Source organism: Molothrus ater, chromosome 6 (genome assembly GCF_012460135.2).
Source record: "Molothrus ater isolate BHLD 08-10-18 breed brown headed cowbird chromosome 6, BPBGC_Mater_1.1, whole genome shotgun sequence".
Lineage (NCBI taxonomy): Eukaryota > Metazoa > Chordata > Aves > Passeriformes > Icteridae > Molothrus > Molothrus ater.
In genome coordinates, this window is record NC_050483.2 from 8,682,340 (window position 1) to 8,706,366 (window position 24,027).

At 45.9% G+C, this 24,027-nt stretch overlaps 2 protein-coding genes across 2 annotated transcripts; both read right to left on the reverse strand.

The window, feature by feature from the left end:
- Nucleotides 1-797: 797 nt before the first annotated feature.
- On the reverse strand, nucleotides 798-4,225 carry FTH1 (ferritin heavy chain 1). The gene is made up of 4 exons (XM_036383565.2): nucleotides 3,978-4,225; nucleotides 2,465-2,611; nucleotides 1,898-2,023; nucleotides 798-1,126 (listed from the first exon to the last, which is right to left on the reverse strand). The coding sequence occupies exons 1-4, from the start codon at nucleotides 4,086-4,088 to the stop codon at nucleotides 968-970; spliced, it is 543 nt and encodes a 180-aa protein (XP_036239458.1). The 5' UTR covers nucleotides 4,089-4,225; the 3' UTR covers nucleotides 798-967.
- A 13,914-nt stretch (nucleotides 4,226-18,139) lies between these two features.
- Nucleotides 18,140-19,120, reverse strand: LOC118687434 (olfactory receptor 5V1-like). The gene has a single exon (XM_036384400.1). The coding sequence runs from the start codon at nucleotides 19,118-19,120 to the stop codon at nucleotides 18,140-18,142; it is 981 nt and encodes a 326-aa protein (XP_036240293.1).
- Between the last annotated feature and the right edge of the window lie 4,907 nt (nucleotides 19,121-24,027).

The window sequence follows — 24,027 nt, forward strand, 5'->3', positions numbered from 1 at the left end:
CATGGGATACCTGCCTTATCCTGGCACTCACCCCAACAGAGGTGCTTGACATGCAGCTGGAGCTCAGCCTGGGCTGAAACCAGCACTAAGGACATGCTGCGCCTGGCCTCAGCTACAGCAGAGGCACAACTCATGTTGCAACAAGAACAAAAGCACCAAAAAACCCAACCTGTAGCAAAAGAACAAGACTTTGAGTGTTAAATAATGCAGGTACCAGCCAGGTGTACCCCAGAACAGGAGCACAGTTAATGTGGCTACTTCTCTCCTCACAGCAAGAATGAGAGCTCGAGTCCTTTCTCAGGCAGGACTTGCACTCCTAACAAGATAGTCCAGGGAAAAGTAAGGGACTGAATAAAGTTCATCACTTGTGATGCAGACCCACAGTGCTTCTTCCAGTCCTGTCTGGCTGGTACTTTCCAGTACTGGGATAAGGTGAGGTAAGGGCTTGGCAGCACAGGCAGCTGCAGCATCTGCCCAGCACATTGCTTCCTTCTGAAGTTCCACATCTCCCACCAGGAATTTGACAGTGCTCAGAGAAAGCTGGATGGCAGCAGACATCACTCAGCTGACTTTTACTGCCCACTCTCAGAAAATAAAAAGCGAGGCTCAAGCCCAGGACCTTGGTTTCGTTTCCTCATTTTAGTTCTCTGCAAGGGCTTCTAAAGAAACCACAGAGATTTTCCTACTTCTGCCTTCAGCAGCAGCTGCAAATCCCCCATGTCACACCACAAATTTACCTCCCACTGCCTTCACTACAGCTGCCTACTCTCCCTCCAAACTAAACAGGAAAAGCCAGCTGGAACCAAGTCACTTTATTGGCTGGAGGGCAGTACATAAAACACAAACAGAACAGGGGATATTTGGTACAGAGTATGGAACTGTTTAGCTAAGTAACTGAAGCTGCATGCATGGCTGGACAGTAAGTAGGAGTCCCACTGAAACCCAGAGCATGGCTCTTGGCAAGGCTTCAGCTGTGGCACTCCCCGAGGGTGTGCTTGTCGAAGAGATACTCTGCCATGCCGTATTTGGGGGCCCCCATCTTCCGCAGGTTGGTCACGTGGTCACCCAGCTCCTTGATGGCTTTCACCTGCTCATCCAGGTAATGGGTCTCAATGAAGTCACACAACTGAAAGGGAGACCAGAGGTTTACATTCAGGCCTGAAACCCTACTGAGGCTCTCTAAGGAGAGGATGCAGAATTTTCAAGCTGAGAGGAAGCAGCCTCTAGGTTTTGTTGCAGAACAAGATGAAAGTGAGCCAGGCTTAGGTAGGCTCACTTGCTCCAGAACCCTGCAGAGCCAGGCAGCTCAGGAAGCCTCTCCTCTTCCTCATGGCAGGAAGCATTAGCCAAGCTCCTGAAGAGATCTGAGACACCCCCGCTGCACAGCAAACCCACAGCAGTGAGGATTTACTAATCCTCAGCCCCTCTAACTTAGGCAGGACACTCCCCAAGAGTGCCTGGATTCTCACATGTATTAATCTCTTCCTGCTATTAAGCAACCTCAATCCAGCCTTGCAAAAAACTTCATCTGAGAAGAATTCCGTGTTTTCAGACATTGTTCTGAAACACCAGGGCTTTTAATATTCCAAAGCAACTCTGGAATTTTGTGGCAAGAAAACCCTCGTGACAAAAAGCCTTAAAAAGATGGAACTCAACCCCCTCAGAAATGGTCTCCATAGAGACTGTTCACAGACACTCCAGAAGGAATAAAGCAGGTCCCTGTCACTTTAAAGATGCTGCTGGAAGGACAGCAATAACCCCACCAAAGGGCTCTACCCCTGGTTCACACCTTTTTTCACCTTTAACACCACCAGGGACACACAGAGCTTAGCCCCAAAGCCACACAATTAACAGGCACATCCTTGGACAACCACGCTGATCCTCAGCATGTACTTACATGGGGGTCATTCTTCTCAGTGGCCAATTTGTGCAGCTCCAGCAGTGATTGGTTCACATTTTTCTCCAGGTGCAGGGCACACTCCATGGCAGTCAGGCCATTCTCCCAGTCATCACGGTCTGGCTTCTGAAAGGGGAAAGCACAGGACATGTTTGCTGTAAGAACCCACAGACCAGCAGGGTGGAGAGCCTTTAGGTCACTCTCTGTTTAAACCAAGTTTAAGCAAAGTCAAAAGTTTGAAGTGCACCCTCAGAACAGAACTGAGCAAACCATTAAAGTCCCACTTCTCAAAACAGTGCACAGAGCACATCTGCTCTGTGTTAAGTTTAATGACAGTGATGAACCAGTTGCCTTCTGGGTCTGCCCTCACCCCACAACAAACAACCTGGGGCTTAGCACCCTCTCCTTACACAAGAAGTACTTCTTTATTATTCAATCAGCACAAATAATTGAATTGCTCCACATCTCAAATTCCTGTGCCTCTCCAGTGTCAGCTGCTGCTCCTTCTGGGGAGGACCCAGAGGAAAATTCATCCCCTTGCAGTTGGGGGCACAGCCCCCAGCTCACCTTGACGTCCTGCAGGAAGATGCGCCCGCCCCTCTGGTTCTGCAGCTTCATCAGCTTCTCAGCGTGCTCCCGCTCCTCGTGGGACTGATGCAGGAAGTACTTGGCAAAGTTTTTCAGGGCCACATCATCCCGGTCAAAATAGTAGGACTGAAAAATAAAGGAATTCACAGACTCTAAATCTCTGCTTCAGGATGGCTGCAGTCCAAGCCCAGGCCAGAAAGGCAGTGTGGAACAATTCTCCCCTCAGTATCATTTGATTTTTCCAGCTAGGATTAAATTTTAACCTGTACTCCTACCAAGGACATAAATAAATGGTGTTTGTGTCCTTGGCTCAGTTCCAAAAACACAAAAACAAAACAAAAAAATCACAAACCCCACAGATATATGTTCTGAGCACCATTAAACTGCAGCCTTGAAAGGTCTTTTTCACGGAGAAATCTTCCCTTTGTTTGCCTGATCTTGTTTACAATGACCACATTGCAGGTCAGGGTCATGACTTGCAACATCAGGTAAGGGTGAGCCAAGAACTTTTAGGTACTCCTGCAATAAAGCTCTCTTGCCTCACTGGGCTTTCCAGGGATTAGACTAAGAATACACTTTCTACTTTTTTTGAGGGGAAAAAAGTGACATTTAAAATACAAGAGATAAATTAAACTACAATACGAGTTTAACAGCAACTAAAATATGAATTAAGCTACTTCTCTGAAAGCAAAAAAAAAAAAACCAATAACAGCAATTAGAAGCCGTGACACAGTTTGTTTATTCTTGGTCATTTGTAGCTTTCAATGGAAATTTCTGTATGAACTGCCAATTATTTACCAACCTACTACAGAACTCTCTGTAGCTCTTACACCAGCGGCCTGGAGGTTCAAGTCAATGCACCGGTGCTTGTGTATCACTATCACCCACCAAGAGAAGCTCTAAACAGGGCTCAGAACCAAATTAACACAGAAAAAAAAGGCTACAAAATACATGGCACAACACGGCACAGTGTCCCTAAGAAGTCTCAATGTCCCAGCACGACCAAAGCACCAGGATTGCTGCACAGAGGTCAAGGAACAGCTATAACGGGCGCCTCAGGCCGAAGGAGACATGGAAACACAAGGCCCGAGGAAACCATGGATTCCTACCGATTCCTGGAGGAAAACCCGAGCCTGGGAGGCGAGCACGCCTGCGGGAAGGGTGCCAGGAGCTTCCTTAAGCACCTCCCGCTACCCAGCCCGGCCCCAAGGGCAGAGGCGCTGAGCGCGGCTGATAACAGAGCCGCCAAGGGCAACGGCGGCGGGGCCGCGGAGCAGGCGAGATAAAAGCGCCTCACCTACACCCAGGGGACGGCCCAGACGGGCCCGAACGCAGCGGGGGGGGAGGAGGAGGTGGAGAAAGAGGAGAGGAGGAGGAGCTGGCGCGCAGGCACCGCCCGGCACCCAGGAACCCCCCGCCGAGCAGAGCCCTCGTGTCGCCCCTTTATCCGTCGTAGGACCCTTCCCTCAGCCCGCCGCGCCCGCGCCCTCACCATGCTGAGGTACACGTAGGACGCGTAGAGCTCCAAGTTGATCTGGCGGTTGACGGCGGCCTCGCAGTCCTGATGGTAGTTCTGGCGCACCTGAGAGGGGGGCGCTGCCATGGCTGCTCCGGTGGGCGCTGCGGTGACTGTGTAGACGGCGGTGTAAGGGGGGTGGCGGCGGGCCCGAGCGCGGCCGGTTCCGTCCAAGCACTGTTGACGCAGGAACCCCCTTCGCTCCGCCGCCGACGCGCTGTGAGGGAAGCGCGCTCGCCGGCGCGCATTTTATACCGCCGCGCTCCAGGCCACGCCCCCACGAAGGCGCGGGGCGTCCCAGCGCCCTTCTGCTGGCCCGGCGTGACTCAGCACCCGCCCTGGCCACGCCCACAGCGGGGCGGGGCCTGTCCCCCGCACGCCGCCGTTTCCCGCCGCGCGCGCGCCGTCCATCCCGGAATGGCCCGCGTTGGGAAACCCCCCCAAAAATCACCGGGCCCGGCCATTTCCCCTGGAGCACGCTGCCCAGCCTGCTGCCAAGCTGTGCCCCACATCCCTCCGGGCACCGGGGCTCCGCTGCTGCCCCGGGTGCTTGGTGCCAATGCCTGAGCCCCCTCTCTGTGAGAAGAAAAAGTTCCTAAAATCCAAGTTAAACCCAGAAGCTGAAGGCCAAATGTCCAAAGCTGAACCTGTTGGTAATGAGAGGAGTATTTCAGCTGCTTTTAGTGCTATCCCAGTCACTCGATGTGTGTGCCATCATTTATTTGCAATAAATTCTTCAGTCATTCAATTAAATCATTAATTTACAATAAGCACTGAGTCTTTTGGTATCTGCTTTCTTAAATTTTACCCAGATTACAAGGGAGTAGAAAATGCTTAAACTGAGATCATCCCATAGCACTGAACACCCCAATCTTGGCTTTTCCCAAGCCAGCGTTCAACCCTATTTTTTCCCAAGCTAATGTTCCTGCTGAAGTCCACCAGAAATACAATTTACTGAGTCTGTAAAACTCAGAATAAATAATTTTTTCTCTACATACTGCGCCTTCAAACTCAGACTAAATATTTTTTCCTGTATGTAGTCAGACCATAAACTCAGATTAAATAATTGTTTTCCTCTCACCAGTTCTTTCTACACATTTTTATCTGGTCTTTGACCCTTCCCGGCACTGTGAGATGTCCCACGCGTGACTGCACCAGTGCCTGTGTGTGGGTAAAGGGCAACACCAGAGCATTTTTCCAGACACTCCAAATGCCCTGGAGGGAACAGGGAGCCTCGGCCTCCCTTTGTTTCAGGGTTTTCTGCTGCTCCTGTCGGTTAACCATCACAAGTAATTAAGATCTATAAGATAGCGTGGGTCATACCTATGCTTCGGCAGGCTGCCAGGTACATTTCAAATCTCCTGCTCTCCTCCCACATAAATGCTTATGTAAAAAAAAAAAAAAAAAAGAAGTAGCTGCTGGGCAGACTTTTTTTTTTAATTTTTTTTCTTTATTTCTCTGTTCACAGTGGAGTGTCTCCACAACAGGAACATCAAACAAACTCCATAATTGCAAAGTTTGTAACGGGAATATTTCCTCTGCAGCTCGGACAGTCTGTGCCACTCGTGATCTCACGTCAGTAGCATTAGGGAAGTCCCAAATTCTGCTTTCTGGAGTTGCACAATGCACATTGTGTTTGATGACAGCAGATTTACATGGTCAGGAGAGGAAATACGGGGTTGCACAGCCATGGGGGTCATGTCTTGGTAACCAAGGTGAAGAATTCACCACTCTGCTCTCATATAGGATTCAGTTCAGCCATTCCCAGATCTTTCCTGTTCCAAATTACTGTTTTAATTTCGACTCTACTTCATATTGTTTCCTCATGGCTTGGTTCAGGCCTCCTTTTATCTTGTGCTGCTCTTAGTGAAAATGCATTTATAATGAAATCCCTGAATGATTTAGGTTGGAAGGGACCTTAAACATCATCCTGTTCCACCCTGCCATGGGCAGGGACCTTCCACTGTCCCAGGTTGATCCAAGCCCTGGCCACAGCCTGGCCTTGGACATTTCCAGAGATCCAGGGGCAGCCAGAGCCTCTCTGGGAAAGCTGTGCCAGGGCCTCTTCACCTTTGCAGGGAAGAATTCCCTCCTAAATGTGGAAGTCACTTGTGGAAACCCAGGGCACCAGGAATATTTCTGTGTCTGCTGTGGGGTGCCCTGACCCCCAGGGGAGCGCTGAATTTGACCCCCATCCATGGAGAAAGTTTCCTAGATTTCAAGATAGACTGGAATCCACAAAAGTGTGCAATAGATTATAGAGAGCAGTGTAGGTGTATCACTTGGTGAGAAATTTAGTGTTTGGGATTTTTAGTATGCTGTGGATGGAAGCAAGATGGAGGGCACAGGGTGTCGTCCTGGGTTTCTTCTTCATGCTTCTTCTTCCTTCTTCTTCATGGATTTGGGTGGCATTTTGTAATTGGGCAGAAAAGCCCCCATTGTGGGCTCTTTGGGATCAGTTTTTGGGTTAAAGGGGAAAATAATCCAGGTGTCAGTTCTTAATTGGATAGTTTAGTCTTACAAGACCTTGTAACAAAAAATTGTTAGCCATTTTGTGCCTTCTAATGAAAAGCTGATGAACTCACAGGAATGCAACTGTTTTACTAATAAGAAATAATAAACACTTGAGTCCAAACACAAATTGCTATCTCAAGTGCCTTCAATCCAGACACAAAAAAACCTATGACTGGTACCCCCCACAGTCACTTGATGGAAAACTCAGCCTGAGTGAGGTGATGCCTTTAGCAGGCTTCTTCACCAAGAATGTCTGTAAAGTTCTTTAGAAAAAAATTCTTTACTACTTAGGGAGAAATTCTTCCCTTATTTTAGTACTTTTTTACCCCTCAGCATTCCCAGCTGCCCAGGGCCTGCCTCATCCTCTTGGTTTGAATTCATGTCCCTCTCAGCTGCTTTCTTGGGCTGAAGTAGAGGCATGTTCATGCTGCCCACAGGCAAAAACAATGTATTGTCTGCCTACACAAGCTTCAAATTGTTGAAGACAATCCCTGTTTTCCCTTGGATGATATCCCATCAGGAACAATGGAGCAAGCTGTCTTGTTGTTTACAGCTTAGCTACTGTACACAGGGCACAGACCCCAAAATCCACCCAGTTAGGGAGTAGTAAAGCTGGGTTTTAAGCATGCAAAAAATAATCAGAACTTCTTTGGTGAGTGTCTGCACATGATACAGAAGTTATTAGGTCAGAGATCAAGATGTACCCAAAGGGAAAGTTTCCACACCTCCTACCCCCACTTTAATATCATTTATCCTGACTCTACCCGTGCCCTTCTCGTGCATGACCTTTCCAAAGGGGCAGAAAACAGGACTCCTAAACAAATACCGGACAGTATTTGCCCATAGTAAATTCTGAGACAGATTTTTGCTGATACAGTCCCTGAGCAAAAGCCTTGGCATGTGGCTTAGGCATCCAGTTAGACCTTCAGGGAGAGGGCTGCCTTGGTGTGAGCAGAGAGCCAGAATGCCCAGGAATGCATAAATTTCATTTCCCACCTGTAGAAATGGTTCACCTCTAGCTTTAAAACCCTTGATTTTGCCATGCTGGTTTAATGGCCAGAATAATAGCAAATCCTCGTTAAAAATCAACAACTGTTCCAATTCCAGTGAGCAAGAAAGTGCTGAATATGCCTCAAATCTAAAATAAACAAAAATACAGTAACATTTTTTTTTAAATTCCCCAAAGCTCAAAGTCCTGTAAATAAGAGAAATTGCATCCAGTCAAATATTTGTTATGGAGAACCTCCACTCCATCCACAAACTTCAGTGTTATTCAGCTTCCAGGCTTTATGCAAACACAAAAGCAACTAAACTTGGCTCCAAGGTTGATCATGCGTCTGGAAATTTGACACTGGTCTCAACTGTGAGTTTTGAAAGCTGTTTACTAAAAACATCTGGGCTCCACTTGCTCTGGGAGTTTAACTGAAAATTCCTTCTTGTTGCTCCTTGTGCAAAACACTCGGTGAAAACTTTTCAGTTTGTTTCTTTTAGGTGCCTGAATTTTTCCAATTGGGAAACCCGGGATTTAGGCAACAAGTTTTCACTGGGTACTCACAGCACAGAATGCAAATGGCTGGGGTACACAGAGCTGCTGGCTCAAGGGAACACTTTCCAAAGGGAGACAGACAAAGGATGTTTGAAGTTCTGCCGGGAAATTTGCTTTGGAGACCGAAAACGAAGCTGTTTTTATGCAGGAAAAAAGTCCAAACACAGAATAATCTGTAGCTTTGTACTACAAGATTTTATAGACAAGGATTATAAAACCCTCTTTAGACAGACAAACTTCTTCTAAGTTGTGACACAGGATTTTTTTTCTCTCTGGAGTATTTTTACACACAGTCTAAACAAAATGCTGTAGGAGATTGCAATTCTCTGATTTGCCCAGAACACCCTTTCATTTATTTTTATTTCTTTTACAAGCCTTGTAAAAAATACACTTTCAACCAAGAGAGTGAGCAAGAACAATGTTAATAATACAGTAATTCTGTCAGCACAGCCAGAAGCAGGATCTGGTGAATTTACTTGGATGTCTCAGCCCTTTTTAAACTATTTCAGCCTGACTATTTAAACTTTCAGACTGACTCCACTATCTGTGAGGGAGAAGCTCCATCCCGATTCCAAAGGCAACCTGTGCCCCAGGTGCACGTACAGGAGCTTTCACAACATGGATTTGCCCAGCTGCAAAAGGCACAATAAGTTTGATGTTGACATTCCACCACAGGCCACCATCCACAATATTTGCTCTACTGTCATCATCCTTCCATGGTGTCATCCACCTTTTTTCCCCCCTCTCTCAGATTTACAGCGTTAAAAACAAGGGGGTGGGGATCATTCCTGTCCCCTGTTTCTGTTTTATTGAACTTTTTCTTCAGATACTGTACAAAAACTGCAAATTGTACACCCATCCAAAGTCAACAAAAATGGGGAAATTTCTCAACACACCACAAAAACCCCCTCCTTCTGAGCATGAATTTTCCTGGAAAATGCTGGTGAGTGCTGAAGCCCTCATGGATCACCAGGCAGGTTTGCTTCTAGATAAATGGATGAAATGTTCTTTTTTTAAAAGAAGTTTTACTTGGGAATCAAAGAGACAAACAGGCTTGTCCCCCCTGAGGCCATCAGGTAATTTAGTGAGGATGCACAAAGGTGTTCCTTGGATTTAGTGCAGCACTGAGTTTGAGCAGACACTGAATCTCTCAGAGGAGGCTGCTTTTATACTCAGCCACCCAAAAAAGGGATGAGCAGCAAATGCTTTCAAGCATGAGGAGAAGAAACAAGCTTTTACAAGGAGCTGGCAGTTAAAGGACATGCAGCAGCCTGATAAAACACCACAAAAACAAGCAGTGGCCCATGGCTGATCTCTGTTGGGCAGGATGGGTGGGGGGCACCCCCAAAACTGCTGAGCAGGTCTCTCCAGGAACTCATTTCATGGCTCATTCAGAAGAAGTGAAGGGATTCAATCCATGTAGAGGGATGTTCTCAGCAGAGGGGAGGCACAGGGAGGGTTTTCTCTGGGAAAAACTGGTTCCTGCTGTGCTGTGCTGGGAGAGGACCCTGAAAACACTCCCATGGCTCATGCAGAGGTGCAGCCACAACTCCACAGGTTCCACACCCACATCCACCTTTCCTGCTGGGTGCAGCTTCCTCCTAAGCCACATTCAGGCCCTTGGCATCAAAGTAAAAATACTGAAAAGCAGCTCAAGGGGTTCAAGTTGGGCCTAAAAAAGCTGTGCTGCTTGTGGAGCAGCGAGGCAGTGCTGAAGTGTGGAGTGCTGTCCTTCCTCAAGGTGGGGAAGTGTGGAGTGCTGTCCTTCCTCAAGGTGCTGTCCTTCCTCAAGGAAGGGCTGTCCCTGCACACTGAACAAACTGGGGGGAAAAAAGCAAGGGAATTGCACAAAGAGAGAAATAAACCAGAGGAAATCATCTCTGCTGGGGTGAGAAATGGCTGTGACACTTGAAATGGGGTTGGCCTGCAGGACCGTGTTGAAGCTGTCGTGCTCAGCTCAGCAGATGTTGGGCCGTGCCCACAGATATCAGCGTCCCAGCAGGCCATAAAGCTGGGACAGAGAGGCCACCCACTCGGTGGGACAGGGAGATAAGGGGTCAGGACAGCCCCAGGAGGCCCTCAGCAATCCCACAGGGCTGTTTCAGACACTGCTGGGCTGGGCAGAACCCTGAACCTGGGCAGAGCACCCTGGCCCTTGTGGTCAGAGTCCTGGGAAGATGCTGCCATAAAGGCTGTGGAGGCAAAGGCCTCAGAGTCCCCTGAGCCAGAGGAATGCTCTGCCTGGCCTGAGGAATCTTCCACCCACTTGCTTGCTCAGTCATGCAAGGCCACAAACCTGTCTAAATAGGCAGCGATGACCAAGACTGAAACTCAAATCAGGAACTTTCCAGTCTGACAAGTAAAAACAAACAAAAAAGATTTCCGCTCCACACGTTATTAGCACAGGCCAGGCCCTTCCTTGCCTGCTGTTTGGTGCTCTTAGCTCCTTCTAAAGGTCTCTGAGAAGGGACACAACCCACAGCAGGCTCGGAGGAAAGAAGATGAAACACTCCCTCAGCCAAAAAGGCTGCATTCCTCACACAAACACCCCCACACCCCATGTGTCTCTTTTCCCTGTCTCCAGCCACCCTGCTGACCCCTTAGAGTGTCTCTGCAGGCCCTGAACTTAGCAGAACACAGCATTTTGGACCAGTTTCTTTTGGCCACTGGATGGGTCTGAAAGCTCCAGAGTTAGAGACACATGGAAGAGCTCAGTGATTCGAGGGCAAAGGGTGATCACAGAGAATTTCCCCAAAACGCCAGGACCCTGAGGGACAGGGAGGATGTTCACTCAAACCCAGAAGGAAAAGTTCTCTGACAAAGCATTTCTTCAGTCAGGAGGTGCAAGTTGAGCAATGGGCTGACACCAGCTGAAACAACAGCCTGGGAGGGAACAGAGGGATGCAAAACCACGAGGATATCTCTGAGGTCACCATGGAAAACAGTCTCTGACTAAGAAGAAGAACGAAGCCAGAATTGCAGCATTGTTACTTCATCCAGAGAACTTTGTTCAATCAAGACCAGCAGGCTCAGCATGACCACACAAAAAAAAGTTACCAGGCTTTTATTGGAATTCCTGCCTGTATCCCTGCCTCAGGCAGGTTTAAGGAGCAGTGGACTCTGCCTGGAAAAGGCAATTCCCACTTTATGCCCTGCCTGTGTTTACTCTGATCTACTCTGGAGTCACCAGGCCCTACTTGCCTCCACATAAATAGAAACATTTCAAGAGGAGCAGGAAGGTTTTCAGCCTTGGACAGGAGAAAACATCCACTTCCAGAGTTTTCTGCTGGAAACACTTTTCCTTTGAATCACCAGCCTTGCTGTGGTGAAAAATGTTGTCACCACAAAATTCCACAGATGGGAAGGGTTCAATCCCTTCTTGCTGGATTCCAGAGGCCAGGAAAGCAGCTCAATTCAGAGAAAGGAGCACTTCCTTAACTTATTTCAGCAAATATTATATATAATTATATAATATATATAATATTATATATTATTAATTAATAATGTTATTCAGTTATTTCAACCTCATCTGTCACACAGCCACTTCACAGGCCTACAGTGACAAGGACGGGAACAGAGCTGGGAATTGCAGACATTGGAAGGGGACTGAGAATCTGTGTTTTTACAAGAATCTGTGTTTTTACCACAATCTGTGTTTTTACAGCCGCATCCAGCGTGAGAAGCACCAGTGCAGAGAGGCTGAGGAATAGGAAGAGAAAGTGACACCACCATTACTTTACATCAGCTGGAAACTCTCTCTTCTTCTTCCAGGTCCTTCAGAAGTGGCTTTTTCCAGAAGTAATTGGGAGAAGACAGTTCTACCCCTTTCCCCATATCACCCACCACCCAAAACCAGGCAGATATCTCTGTTTCAGGCAGTTCCTGCTTTTCTGTCAGGTGGGAGGATGAGGATTGAGCAACAGCACCTCCAAAAACAACCAAACCTCAAGGGTGAGGAATTGGGAAGGGGGTGGGATCTCTTCCCAACCATCACATTACTTTTACTCATCCTCCTCCTTGGGAATGAGGTAACATTCCACTTTCAGACAAGCTTTGCCTGGTATCTACAAGAACCAAACTAAGAACGTCATGATTAATTTAAAAAGCATCTTTATTTTACTTGAAAAAAACTTGTGTTATATCACAAATCAGGAAATGAATGAAAGGTTAATCAGCTGTAATTTCAGTTCAGTTGCTCTGGGAGGGATGCTGTCCTTTCGAGAAAATAATTTTGTTAACATTCCCATTGTGTTCCAGCACTAGGATTACAGTCAACAAACAGGGCACTGTTGGAAGTTGGTCACTGAAGAAGCTCCCAGCACCCTTCCAAGTGACACTTCCACCTCACCTGCCTGCCAGAGGCTGCCTGGGAAGGGAGGAATCGCCCTGCTGTGTCCCAGAGCTCCTCGCTCACCTGATCCGGGAGGGGAAGGGAAAGGAACGGGAGAGGGGAGGGAAGCGACCAAGAGTAGGGATACGAGGGAGAATCCTGGGCCCAGGGTGCCAGGAGACAGAGAGCTGGAAAAGGGGTGGACGGAGAAAGGAATCTGGAGCCATCTGCCTTTTCTGGGAAGGGAACGGGAACGGGAACGGGAACGGGAACGGGAAGGGAAGGGAAGGGAAGGGAAGGGAAGGGAAGGGAAGGGAAGGATCGCAGCACCTGGCCCCGTCCCCAGCCACCAGACTCAGCACGGGGTCCCTTCAGGAACCCCGGGCGAGGCACGGGAGCGGGGCGCAGCCGGGTTATTTCGGTTTGTCCCGTATTATCCCGGCCTATCCCGGCGGTCCCGGCCCGGCCGAGCCGCCATGTGGGGGCGCCCGCGCTGCGCTGCCCCCCCTCCCCCGCAGGCCAATCAGCGCTCTCCGTGCGCCGCTGCCCCGGGGCACGCCGGGAGTTGTAGTCCCAGCGGCGCGGCTGTGAAGCAGTGCCTACCAGCGGCTTCTCCGCGGTTCGGTGGGGCGGCTCCACTTCTGTTGTCTCCTCACGGACACTCGGGGACCTGCAGGATGGCTTCCGCCATCCCGCAGCCCTGCCGGGGTGCAGCGTCGGTGTCGCGCGGGGATGACGTCAGCGGGAGGCCCGGGCGGGTGTCATGGCCGTGGGGGTGCCGCTCCCTTACAAACCCCCTCAGGCGGGGGAGTGAGGGAGGGCAGTGTCCGGGGCTGTATAAACAAGAGCGCACATTGAGATAATCCCAGTGGAACTGTGCCAAACATAAAATGTTGCAACAGAAGAGTCAAATTGCATCCTAAGTTTCATAAGGAACATACCCATAATATTTGGTTCCTCTGAGGAATCACCATTTTCCAGTGTTTATAAAAGTCCTGGTTATCACAGAGTCACAGACTGCTTTGGGTTGGGAGGGACCTTGTGAAAAACGCCAATCACTTGTTTTTAAAAAAGTTTAATAGTAATAAAATGGTTATAAATATAGTAATAGATTAATAAAAATTTGGACAATTGGGATTAGGACAATACGAGACAATAAAAACAAAGAGTTCTGGACAGCCCAGATACCTTTTTCTGCGCAAAATAAGCCTGAAAAAGGACACGTTAACAGAGGGTTAACCCTTAAAAGCAACAGCCTGTTGCACATTCATACACCTCATCCATGATGCATAAATTCCTTTTAAACAAAGGATTCTGTCTGGGCAGTGTCAGCTTCTTCCTCTTAATTCTGACGGTGTCTTCAGAGCTGAGCAAGGTGGGAAGAAGTTCATTTCTTCTGATAATGGAGCAATAAAGTCTCTGGAAGATTTAGGTGTCCTGTGGCTGCTATCTGGTACAAGTACCTCATTCCTCTCTTTAAAAAAAATATTCCACATACATAGTTTCTATTTTAACATTATGTTATAACCTCAAACTATATTTAACACACTACTTAAGAAAATCAATACAGCATAACTTTCTAACATAACACATATAATACTCATTTTAATATTTGTGAAAAGCCAGTCATAAAATACACATTTTTCACAACTTTAAAAACCATCACATTCATGGGCAGAGACACTTTCCACTATCCCAGGTTGCTCCAAGCCCCATCCAGCCTGGCCTTGGACACTGCCAGGGATGAGGCAGCCACAGCTTCCCATGGAAATCCATTCCAGTGCCTCACCACCTGCACAGGGAAGAGTTTTTTCCCCCAATATTCCATCTAAACCCACCTCCTGTCGGTTTGAAGCCATTCCCACTTGTCCTGCCACTCCTTGTCCAAAGTCTCTGTCCAGCTCTCTGAGCCCTTTTTGTCACTGGAAGGCTCCAAGGTCTCTCTGGAACCTTCCCTTCTTCAGGCTGGACATTCCCATAACCACCAACAAGCATTTTGTAACACAATTAAGCAGAAATAAAAATCTAATTATGCTGTGGGAGGGGAAACCAGGGCTTGTGGTCTACATGCAAAAAGAGAAAATGGAAAAATATGTGAAAGTGGTGAAATTGTCAAGAAAGCAGGATGAGAACAGCCATGAAAGATGTTTGGTGACAGCAGAACATGCCAAAAAAATATGATAAAATATATAAAAAATGTATTCCTTTCTTTATAGAGGGTATGGCAGAGGTGGCAAACAAAGGAAGTATTTTCCCTGTACAAAAACTTTTAGTTTTCCAAGTTTAAAATTAAATGTCACATCTGATTCTGGGATTTCTCACAAATATTTGGTGTGTTTACTTTCTTGAGGCTGATTAATTTTGTATTATTTAATGGAAGCAAGCCATGAGCATTGTTTTTAAATATTCAAACCCAAATATCTTTAGATTTTCCAAGCAATTCCCCTCACACTTCTTTTTTACCTGAAACTTGAATTTGAATTGGATTCAGTCTGCTAAGAAAGGAATTCTGGGTTTTATTTTAACCTTACAAGAAAAAGCACATAATTTAACCCTAGCTTTGCAAAAGTTAATACACATTTCTGCTGATGCCAGGATAAATTCTAGGCAGGACAAAGAAAGAAAGCCTGGATGAGCAGTATAAATTCCAAAATTTTAGGTGGTTACCCTTGAGTGAGATAACACAAAGCTGTCTAAAATGGGATTAATAAGCAGCAGATTTTTACCAGCCCCAAAGGAATAAATTTCTCCCCAATATCTAATCTAATCCTTCCCTCCTTCATTTTAAGGCCATTCAAAGCCAAGTGTTTAAAGGGTGGCCACAGAGAGGACAAAGTCTCTTCACAAGAAACCTTGATTCTATGAATCCATTTTTTGTATAAGAATTTAAAAAATAGGTGAAAATAGCACTGACACACCAAATGCAACTTTTTTTTGATTCCCAAAGTCCTGGGAATTGTAAAGCCAGAACTGTAGCCCAACCTGAATTTCACAAGTGGGTGCTATTTTTAGAGGAGAAAAATAAATCATTCACATCCTCTTTTATGTTGCATATTTTCATATCTGGCAGCACCATACAAAAAAAAAAATTAGAGGGGAAAATCTGCTCTGGTTTCATTGCAAGTAATAAAATCCACACATAAATAATATAGTTGGACTTTGCTTAAGGAAAAAGAAAGATTTGGGTTTGGATTTTTTTTTTTGGTTGGTTGGTTGGTTGGTTGGTTGGTTGGGGGTTTTTTTGTTTGCTTTTTTGGGTTTGTTTTTTTGGGGTTTTTTTTTTTCTTTTTTTGAAGGCGCATCAAGAATTTCAGGAATCCTCTATGATTAGGAATAGATAAATAAAAATGGTCTCTCACTAGTTAAGTGAGATTAGCAAATAATCGGTGAAATCTGATTTTCAGTGGCAAAAGCAAAGTGTAAATGCACAGAGGATCACTCATATGGGAATTTCATTGACAGAGTATTTTTCCTCGATTTACTTGGTGCTGTCTGTACTCCCACCCGCATTCCAACAGGGCAGCTCCACTTCTAGGAATGTAAGAGGATCTCTGTGCTCATGAGTCAGTCCAGGAGTATTGATTTCCAAGAGCAGCCAAAAACACACACTCAGGGAAAAGAGGAGCAGAAACTGGGTGAGTGTATTATGAATCTGCCCTGCTAAATTTTTCTAATGGTGCCAAAGAAAATCACAGCTGTCTCCTTCCGGTGTCAGAGGTTACTGGGCATGAGGAAAATGAAAGAGGATGTTTTGATTTTGAGGAATATTTAGGGATTAGCACCTCGATTTGTGAAGGGATGATACAGCTGTGATGAAGAGTGAACCTCTAATGGACACTTCCCACCAGACCAGGCTGCTCCAAGGCCCAGCCAGCCTGGCCTGGAGCACTTCCAGGGATGAGGCAGCCACAGCTCCTCTGGGGAAGAAGGAGAAAAGAAGGAACATATTCCTTGCCAAGTTACCCAAAGACCTAATGCCAGCTTTTGCTGTGAGCCTTGTTTGGTCCACTGGCAGCAAGCAGCTCCTTACAGTGGATCTTTTTGGGAACACATGGCTGGGGTGGGTGGAGAGGGAGGGAACTGTAGCAGAATTAGACTTGATAATCCAACCTTTCCACCTTCACAAGGCAGGAGAGGCATCAAAATCTCCCATCTGGACACACATTGGAAATCAGGCTCTAGTTTGGTACCTTGGAATTCAGATGCCTCTTTTAAAAGGCAGCCAGGGTTTGGAATTGCACACAGGCTGATGCCCATCCTTAGGTATCTCTCCACACAGCTACAGTTAGATTCCATCACCTCTAGAAAGAGGAGCATTCTCCAATCCTGCAGGCAGCAGCCACCCAAGGCCCTTCATCTTAACAAGCCCTTTTGGGCATCCTGAAGGAGCCTTTAATGTTCTTAAAACCTTCTTAGGAAGCTCCTGGTAGACCTCCATCATCCATTCTAACAAGTCCCCAGGGACAATTTCACAGGCACTGAGGAGAAGTAAATTTTCCTTCTTTTTAAAGAAAATGAAAACTTCCAAAGCAGTTCAGTTTGTCCCAACTTCTCCACACCTTGGTTGGAGAATTCATGGCTTGGCCAATACCTCTCCAGTCCTCCACTTGGTTGGTGCAGAAGTTATGGCAGGAATTTGAAGGATAATTGATCCTTCATCATTATCTGCACCAGCAGCTTCCCCTGGCCAACAACTTGTGGTTGGCAGAAGTCACTCAGAACCTTGTGGAAGTGCCTGGGACATCCCAAGGGGACTATCAACAGCCTGGAACAGATTCCAGGTTCCAGGGGTTCTAGTCAGTAGTAAAGTTGTGCATAAAGACAAATCCAACTCCTGTGCCCTGGTTGTGCTACCATTCAGCCATTTCTTGTTCCAGCTCCTGGAAGAGCTGGAACAAGGATTTTTTTTTTCCTTCATAAATACCCTGCTCACAATTGTAATTTCGTTCACACTGATGAATTTTCTTGCATTTCAGACACCTTAAGGCTACAATTAATACAAAGTCTCATCACAGAGTGAAAGTATTTAAAAATTCAGAGGCACTTGTAGCTAAGCTAAGTAAAAGAGATTTTATTAAACCTATTTCATCATAAACTTTGGGGGTCAATCAAGTGAGAATAATCTCAGCATTTTTAAGGATTATTTATTACTTTGCTACAAAGAAGAGAGGTGGTGAAGAGAGGGATGAGCTGCAGGAAGCAGCATCACCTCTCTATTAGGATTTGATGCAGCAAGGAGAAAAAAATGGGAAAAAGGAAAAATCTAGTGGCAAACATGGCTTCAGAGATGGAACTCTGGCAATTCCAGCAAACAACAGACACCGAACAAGGAGAGAGAGAGAGAGAGAGAGAGAGAGGAGAGCAATTTCAGGGCTGATCCATAAAACATAATTTAATATATTTGGAGTTTAATTTTGAAAGGGGTATAGACTGCTTTCATACGGTGTATCTAAGTGTTCCTGAGTACCAGTTCCCAGAATTTGTGCCCTAAAATATGCATCCAACCCCTGCCTGCTCTCACCTCAGCTTCCTCAGTGCTCAGTGGAGAACGACATTCCCAGCTGGACTCTTCTCTTAGTGTGAAAATGACCTGAAGCTGTGCCATGCAATTCTGGAAGTACACAGCTCTCCCTTCTAACTGCAGAGGGAGCCAAAAGAAAGTGTTTTCAGCCCAGAAAATGAATTTGGATTCCAGCATTTAATTTTTAGATGTCAGAGTTAGAGAGGATCAGTCACAAACTGTAGTTTCTACCCAGCTGATGGTGGAGACTGAACAAGGTTTTCTTGTCTTGTTAAGGCCCTTCTCACCTGGCTGATCACTCTTTTTAGGGCACATTTTACCTCTTTGTTCCTGAGGCTGTAGATGATGGGATTTAGGAGTGGGGTGAGCATTCCATAGAGCATGGACACAACCCTATCCCAGTGTGGGGAATAGGTGGAGGAAGGGCGGACGTAGGTGCAGATGGTGGTCCCATAAAAAAGGCAAACTACAGCCAGGTGAGAACCACAGGTGGAGAAAGCCTTGTGCCAGATCCCAGGGGACTTCCTGGCCAGGATTTCCTGGAGGATACAGATGTAAGAGGCCACAGTGACCACGCAGGCGCCGCTCCCCAGCACCCCGGCCACCACCAGGATCACCAACTCCGTGCTGTGGGTGGACGAGCAGGAGAGGGCCAGCATGGGAGGAAGGTCACAGTAATACTGCTGGATTCTGTTAGGACCACAGAAAGAGAGTGTGAAAACCAGAGAGGTGTGCAGCAGGGAGTTCAGAAGCCCAGTTGCCCAGGTGCCCAGGGCCAGCTGAGCACACAGCTTTGTGCTCACAATGCTGGGGTACCTCAGGGGGTGGCACACAGCCACGTAGCGGTCGTAGGCCATCACAGCCAGGAGGAAAATCTCTGTGCCCACCACAGCAATGAGGGAAAAGTGCTGGAACAGGCAGCCAGAGAAAGAAATCTCTTTGTGCTCCAGCAGCAAGGCCCCCAGCATCTTGGGCACGGTGATGGTGGGACATAAGAGATCCAGCAGGGATAAGTTGCCGAGGAAGAAGTACATGGGGCTGTGCAGGTGGGAGTCAGTGCTGATGGCAATGAGCAGAGTGATGTTGCCTGCCATGGTGGCCAAATAAATGAGCAGAAACAGCACAAAGAGAAGCAAACGGATTTCTGGAGCATCAGAGAGGCCCACGAAAACAAACTCAGATACTGCTGAGAGGTTGCCCCTCTGCATCTTATCTCTCATTGTGGGAACGAGCAGAGGTTTCCCTGGAATAAAGAAGGTATAACTTAATCACAATATCATCCCCATTTTAAAGATTGTGAGGGGGTTTTTATGTGTCCATTTTGAAGTTCAAAATTGTTTCCAAGCATTGCCGCACTCAAAATCTAAATTTTACTTACATATTCCTAATGCAAAAGGCAAAATGTAGGTATTAAACTTCACAGTGATTAAAGCAAAATGTTAGTTTTTGCAAGTTGCCACCTCAGACTGAAGAGCTGGAAATTGAAGTTACCTTCCCTATGGCATCCAGCTTGGACACAGCTCCAGGCAACGCAACGGGGCTTTCAAGGTTCTCTGAGCAAAGGGAGTGTGGTATAGATCCTAAAATTCCTTTCAATATAAAATACTTAGTATTAATAATACCACTAAAAGGATCTAGATTAGTAACAGAAGCTAAAACTTTTTAAGGGAGTAATGCTGTCAGAAAAGAAATAAATCTCTCATACTCAACAGATAGATGCATGTTGGGGTTTTTGTTCAGCTTTTGGATGGGGCTTGGAGCAACCTGGTCTAGTGGAAGGTGTCCCTGCCCATGGCAGGAGGTTGGAATCAGCTTTAAGGAGATTTCCAACCCAAACCATTCTATGATTCTATCATAAAAGTAAGTTATAATTTGGCATCCCATTAAAGACCCCCAGTTTTCTGTAGTTTTACCCTACAGACTTCCATAATACCATTAGTACTTCTGGCATCTATCTGGACTTTCCCCCCATCCCATTTCCCCAGTTCAAAGAAGTCTAAATGTGGCATTAAAGGATCTTGCCATTTACCCCACACTGCTCCATGGAATGTAGCTCAGTATTTACAGTAAGGACTTACATACCAGCCCTAGAGGGAGGGAAAGCAAAGTTCAGTCCAAATGACTCCTTTTTGGGAGACTTTGAGATTGATTCTGAGATGGTGGGAATATTGTACCACATTCCCATTTGTAAGATATGCAGACATAAATAGATTGATGAAATATTTCATCTGGCCAGGCTCCACTGTGGTCTCATATTCTCCCAGAAGCAAAGTCAGGGCTTAAACTACATAAGAAATCGTAAACTCAGCAGAAATAAAAGAGACATCACTTGTTCATGAAATGGGGAGCTCATTCAGGTGAAATAGCACAGAAACAACACAGAAATACTCACTGCTGCACAGAATTAATTACAGGTGATTTATAGTTGTCTGTAGCTCCAGGAAACAAAACAATCCTTTTTCTTCTTTCTACATGTGACATAAAAATGATTTCATTCATAAGGGAGAGATGAATCCTGACAAAGCAGCATTGGAATATTCACACAGACACCTGTCAGCACTGGCACAAGGGCTGGCTTGGCTGCAGGAGTAAGCACCTCTCTTCTTTAATGAGGTTTTATAAATATGAGGGAGCGTCTGGGGACAAGTGTGTCTGACAGTTTTTTTGGCTGTTCCCTTAATTGCATGTATGAGGGGTTTTTCAGAATATTGCCAAAAGGGGCTGGAAATCGAAGGGTCCAAAATTACCATCACTACTTTGAAGAGCTGACAAAAATTCCCCTCTGGTCCCATTAAGCATCCATGTGTGATTTATTGGAGTGCCACTCCCCATGTGATATCCAGGACTGAGAGCAGGCCTGTTCCTATTCCAGCAATACCTGACTGTAAATTCTGCACTGTTCACATGAAGGACTCTTGCTGTCAAGCATTCTTCCAGCCTGTTTGCTGTGTTTGAAAACTCCTGGAACTTAAAGATTCTGCATCTTACATGGGCAAACAGTGATAAGACAAGAGGGAATGGTTTTAAACTAAAAGATGAGGGACTTAGATTGGATATTAGGAAGAAATTCTTCCCTGTGAGGGTGGTGAGGCCCTGGCACAGGCCCTGGCCCAGGGAAGCTGTGGATCCCTGGAAGTGTCCAAGGCCAGCTTGGTTGGGGCTTGGAGCAGCCTGGGATAGTGGAAGGTGTCTGTGCCCATGGCAGGGGGTGGAACAACATGAACTTTAAGGTCCATTTATGAACAACATGAACTTTAAGGTCCATTTCAACCCAGGCCATTCCAGGACTGTATAAACTGGAATTCCCCAGGGGTCACACAGTACAGGCCTATCCTGCCATGGGAGTGCAGAGCTGTGGCTGGAATAAATCCCCATGGCCCAGCTCTTCCCCTGTGGGCTGCAGTTACTCAAGGATCATCAGGCATCACACTTCCCATGGAATTTTGCAATAAAGGATTTCATAATAAACACAGATGCCAGAAAGAGATACAGCAAAGAGATCCATCCCTCGCCTCTCCCTTCCAAGCCAAACAATTCTGTGATTCTGTTCCCCTCATAATCTTAAATGTTTCTTTTGGGGTGAGATGCATTGGCCTCATGAATGTGCCAGTCACCCAGGCCCTCAACTCCAGATCTAAGTTGCTTATTTGCAGGGATAATCTTAGCTGGGTTATTTAGAAGTAGAAGCACAGGATAGTTTTGGAGATAAGTGTTCTGCCTCAGGGTAAATACATAAAAATTATATTGCAGTATATTTTATTATAAAAATTCATTAAAAACACCCTCGAAACAAACAACAACAAAAATATCTCTATTTGCAGAATCCAGATGTGGACTAATTGATGATATGCTGGATTAGACCCCTCTTGCCCACTGCTCCCTGCCATCCCCACTGTTACACAACCAAAGTGATTTGATTTTTGTCCATTCTGAGACGACCCAGCTTTGTCATTGTTTGAGATTTCCATCTAGGAATGCTTATGATGAGCCCAGACTGATTACAGTCTGTTGAAAATGCTCCCTTTTCTCTGATCTCCATTTGTGTTTCAGTCTCATAGTCTTTAAATAAAATTGATTAGCCTGGGATCTCTTCAGGCTTCTTGGGATTTAACAAAAGCATTGTAGAGGTCCTGCCAGTTCTCAAAGGATTTTTTTTTTACCTTTGAGGCCATTTTTCACTTTCCTCTAGGTGAAGGCAATAAATCTGAGGATGAGCTCACAGAGCTGATAATTTCCAGGAGAGAAAGAACTCAGGATTTTAATGGTGCGCAGTGGAGCCAATTTACATACAGGGAAAAACTCAGCTGCCAAAGCTGCAACTTTGCAATTTGTCAGGCACCAACTTTTTAACAACATCTTCTGAGGCCTTGTTAAAGTAGTCCCAAGATGTTTCAAGGGGAGAAAAATCAATTATATTAAATTGTTTGTCTTCATAGAATAGTTTGGGTTGAAAGGGACTTTCAAGCTCATCCCATTCCTACCCCCTGCAATGAGCAGGGACATATTCCACTGGATGAGGTTGCTCCAAGCCCCTTGTATTGAAATCTCAGCTCCCAAAAATATGGAATTTTTATTTATTTTGTCAAAATTTGAGCAGTTCTTTCAAATCACTTCACTGTTGATGACCCCAGTTTATACCTGGTGAACAAATTGACACCAGCAAAATAATTGGACCAGAGCTCCAATTTTTCTTGCATCGATTTATACATAAAATATTTATAGAAGCTTTACTGGAATGTTTAAAAAAATCACAGTGATACATTTTAATTTTTCAACATTTTTCTCTAATACTAAAAAAGAAAAGCTCCCTTCCAGCCCAAACCATTCTGTGATGATCCTGAATAGAAATTCACTATTAAAAAGAAATCTCATTTGCACAAGGATGGGAGATGTTTGGAAATCTCTTTTAACCAGGAAGATCAATGACTCACTGATGCTTCTGATCCTCCTCTTCCTACAGGTGTGGGAGTGAGGGCTAATTTAAGACAGTGAGGAGAGACAGGAAAAGTGGAAATCCTTTCACTTCCTGTGCAGCAATTTAGATTGGATATTAGGAAAATTTCCTTCATGGAAAGAGTGTTCCAGCCCTGGAACAGGCTGCTCAGGGCAGTGGTAGAATGGCTAATGCTGAAGGGATTTAAAAGCTGTGTGGATGTGGCACTTGGGTACCCAGGTTAGTGGTGGCCTGAGTAGCCCTGTGGAATGGTTGGACTTTATGATCTTAGAGGGCTTTTCCCACCTCAGTGATTCCATGATTTTATTTAGCTGGGATGAATCCAATCCTAAATAATTTTAACACAAATAAATTGATGGTGTTCCTCCCATGACAACCACTAAATTTCTATCCCTGATGGACTTGGTGCTGTAACTGCTGCCCTCAAAGAGGCAGTTTGGGTTAGAAGGGACCTTATAGACAATACCATTCCACCCCCCTGCCATGGGCAGGGACACCTTCCACTATCCCTGATATCCCACATTGCTCCAAGCCCCATCCAAGCTGGCCTGGAAAACTTATATGGAAAGGACAGCCATTGGAAACCCATGCCAGACCACCACAGGGAAGAATTTCTTCCCAATATCCCATCTAAACCCACCCTCTGCTAATGTCAAGCCATTCCCTCTTGTCCTGCCTCCATGCAGGACACTCTTTGTCTGTGGAGTCCATCTCCACTCCTCCTCCTTCCTCTATACATTGGGCTTTGTATGATTAAAATAATTCACTTCTGTGAGACAATTATGACTAAAATATTCTTATGTGTCTAAAGGAAACCCTACAAGCAAAATCTGTGCCGTCTCTGTCTTCCAGTGTTGGTGGGTGAATCTGGGGACACTTAGTGCATGTGCCTCTGCCATCTGCTGTCACAGCACAGGAAGAGCATGTCAGACAGGGAGACAAGCCTCACTCTGGATTCATTCATTTATTTGAAAATTTTGATCCCACACGAGTGGAAGTGATTAGGAAGGTTGGGGTTTTCAGCATGGATTTTTAATATTAACAGTAATATGTGCATAGAAATGTATTTGTACATAATTTGAAGTCTGTGGGCTTTATCCACTGAGTCATTATTGTGCAGGAGTAGAGCAGGAGCGTGACCCCAGGTGTAACTCTGGGTGT

Bases quoted from the DNA above. Each gene is read 5' to 3' on its own strand.
- FTH1 (XM_036383565.2), bottom strand. From the start codon at position 4,088: ATGGCAGCGCCCCCCTCTCAGGTGCGCCAGAACTACCATCAGGACTGC. The intron at 2,612-3,977 runs GTGAGGGCGCGG...TTTATTTTTCAG, and splicing joins CCTACGTGTACCTCAGCATG to TCCTACTATTTTGACCGGGA. The intron at 2,024-2,464 runs GTGAGCTGGGGG...TTCCCCTTTCAG, and splicing joins TCTTCCTGCAGGACGTCAAG to AAGCCAGACCGTGATGACTG.
- LOC118687434 (XM_036384400.1), bottom strand. From the start codon at position 19,120: ATGCAGAGGGGCAACCTCTCAGCAGTATCTGAGTTTGTTTTCGTGGGC.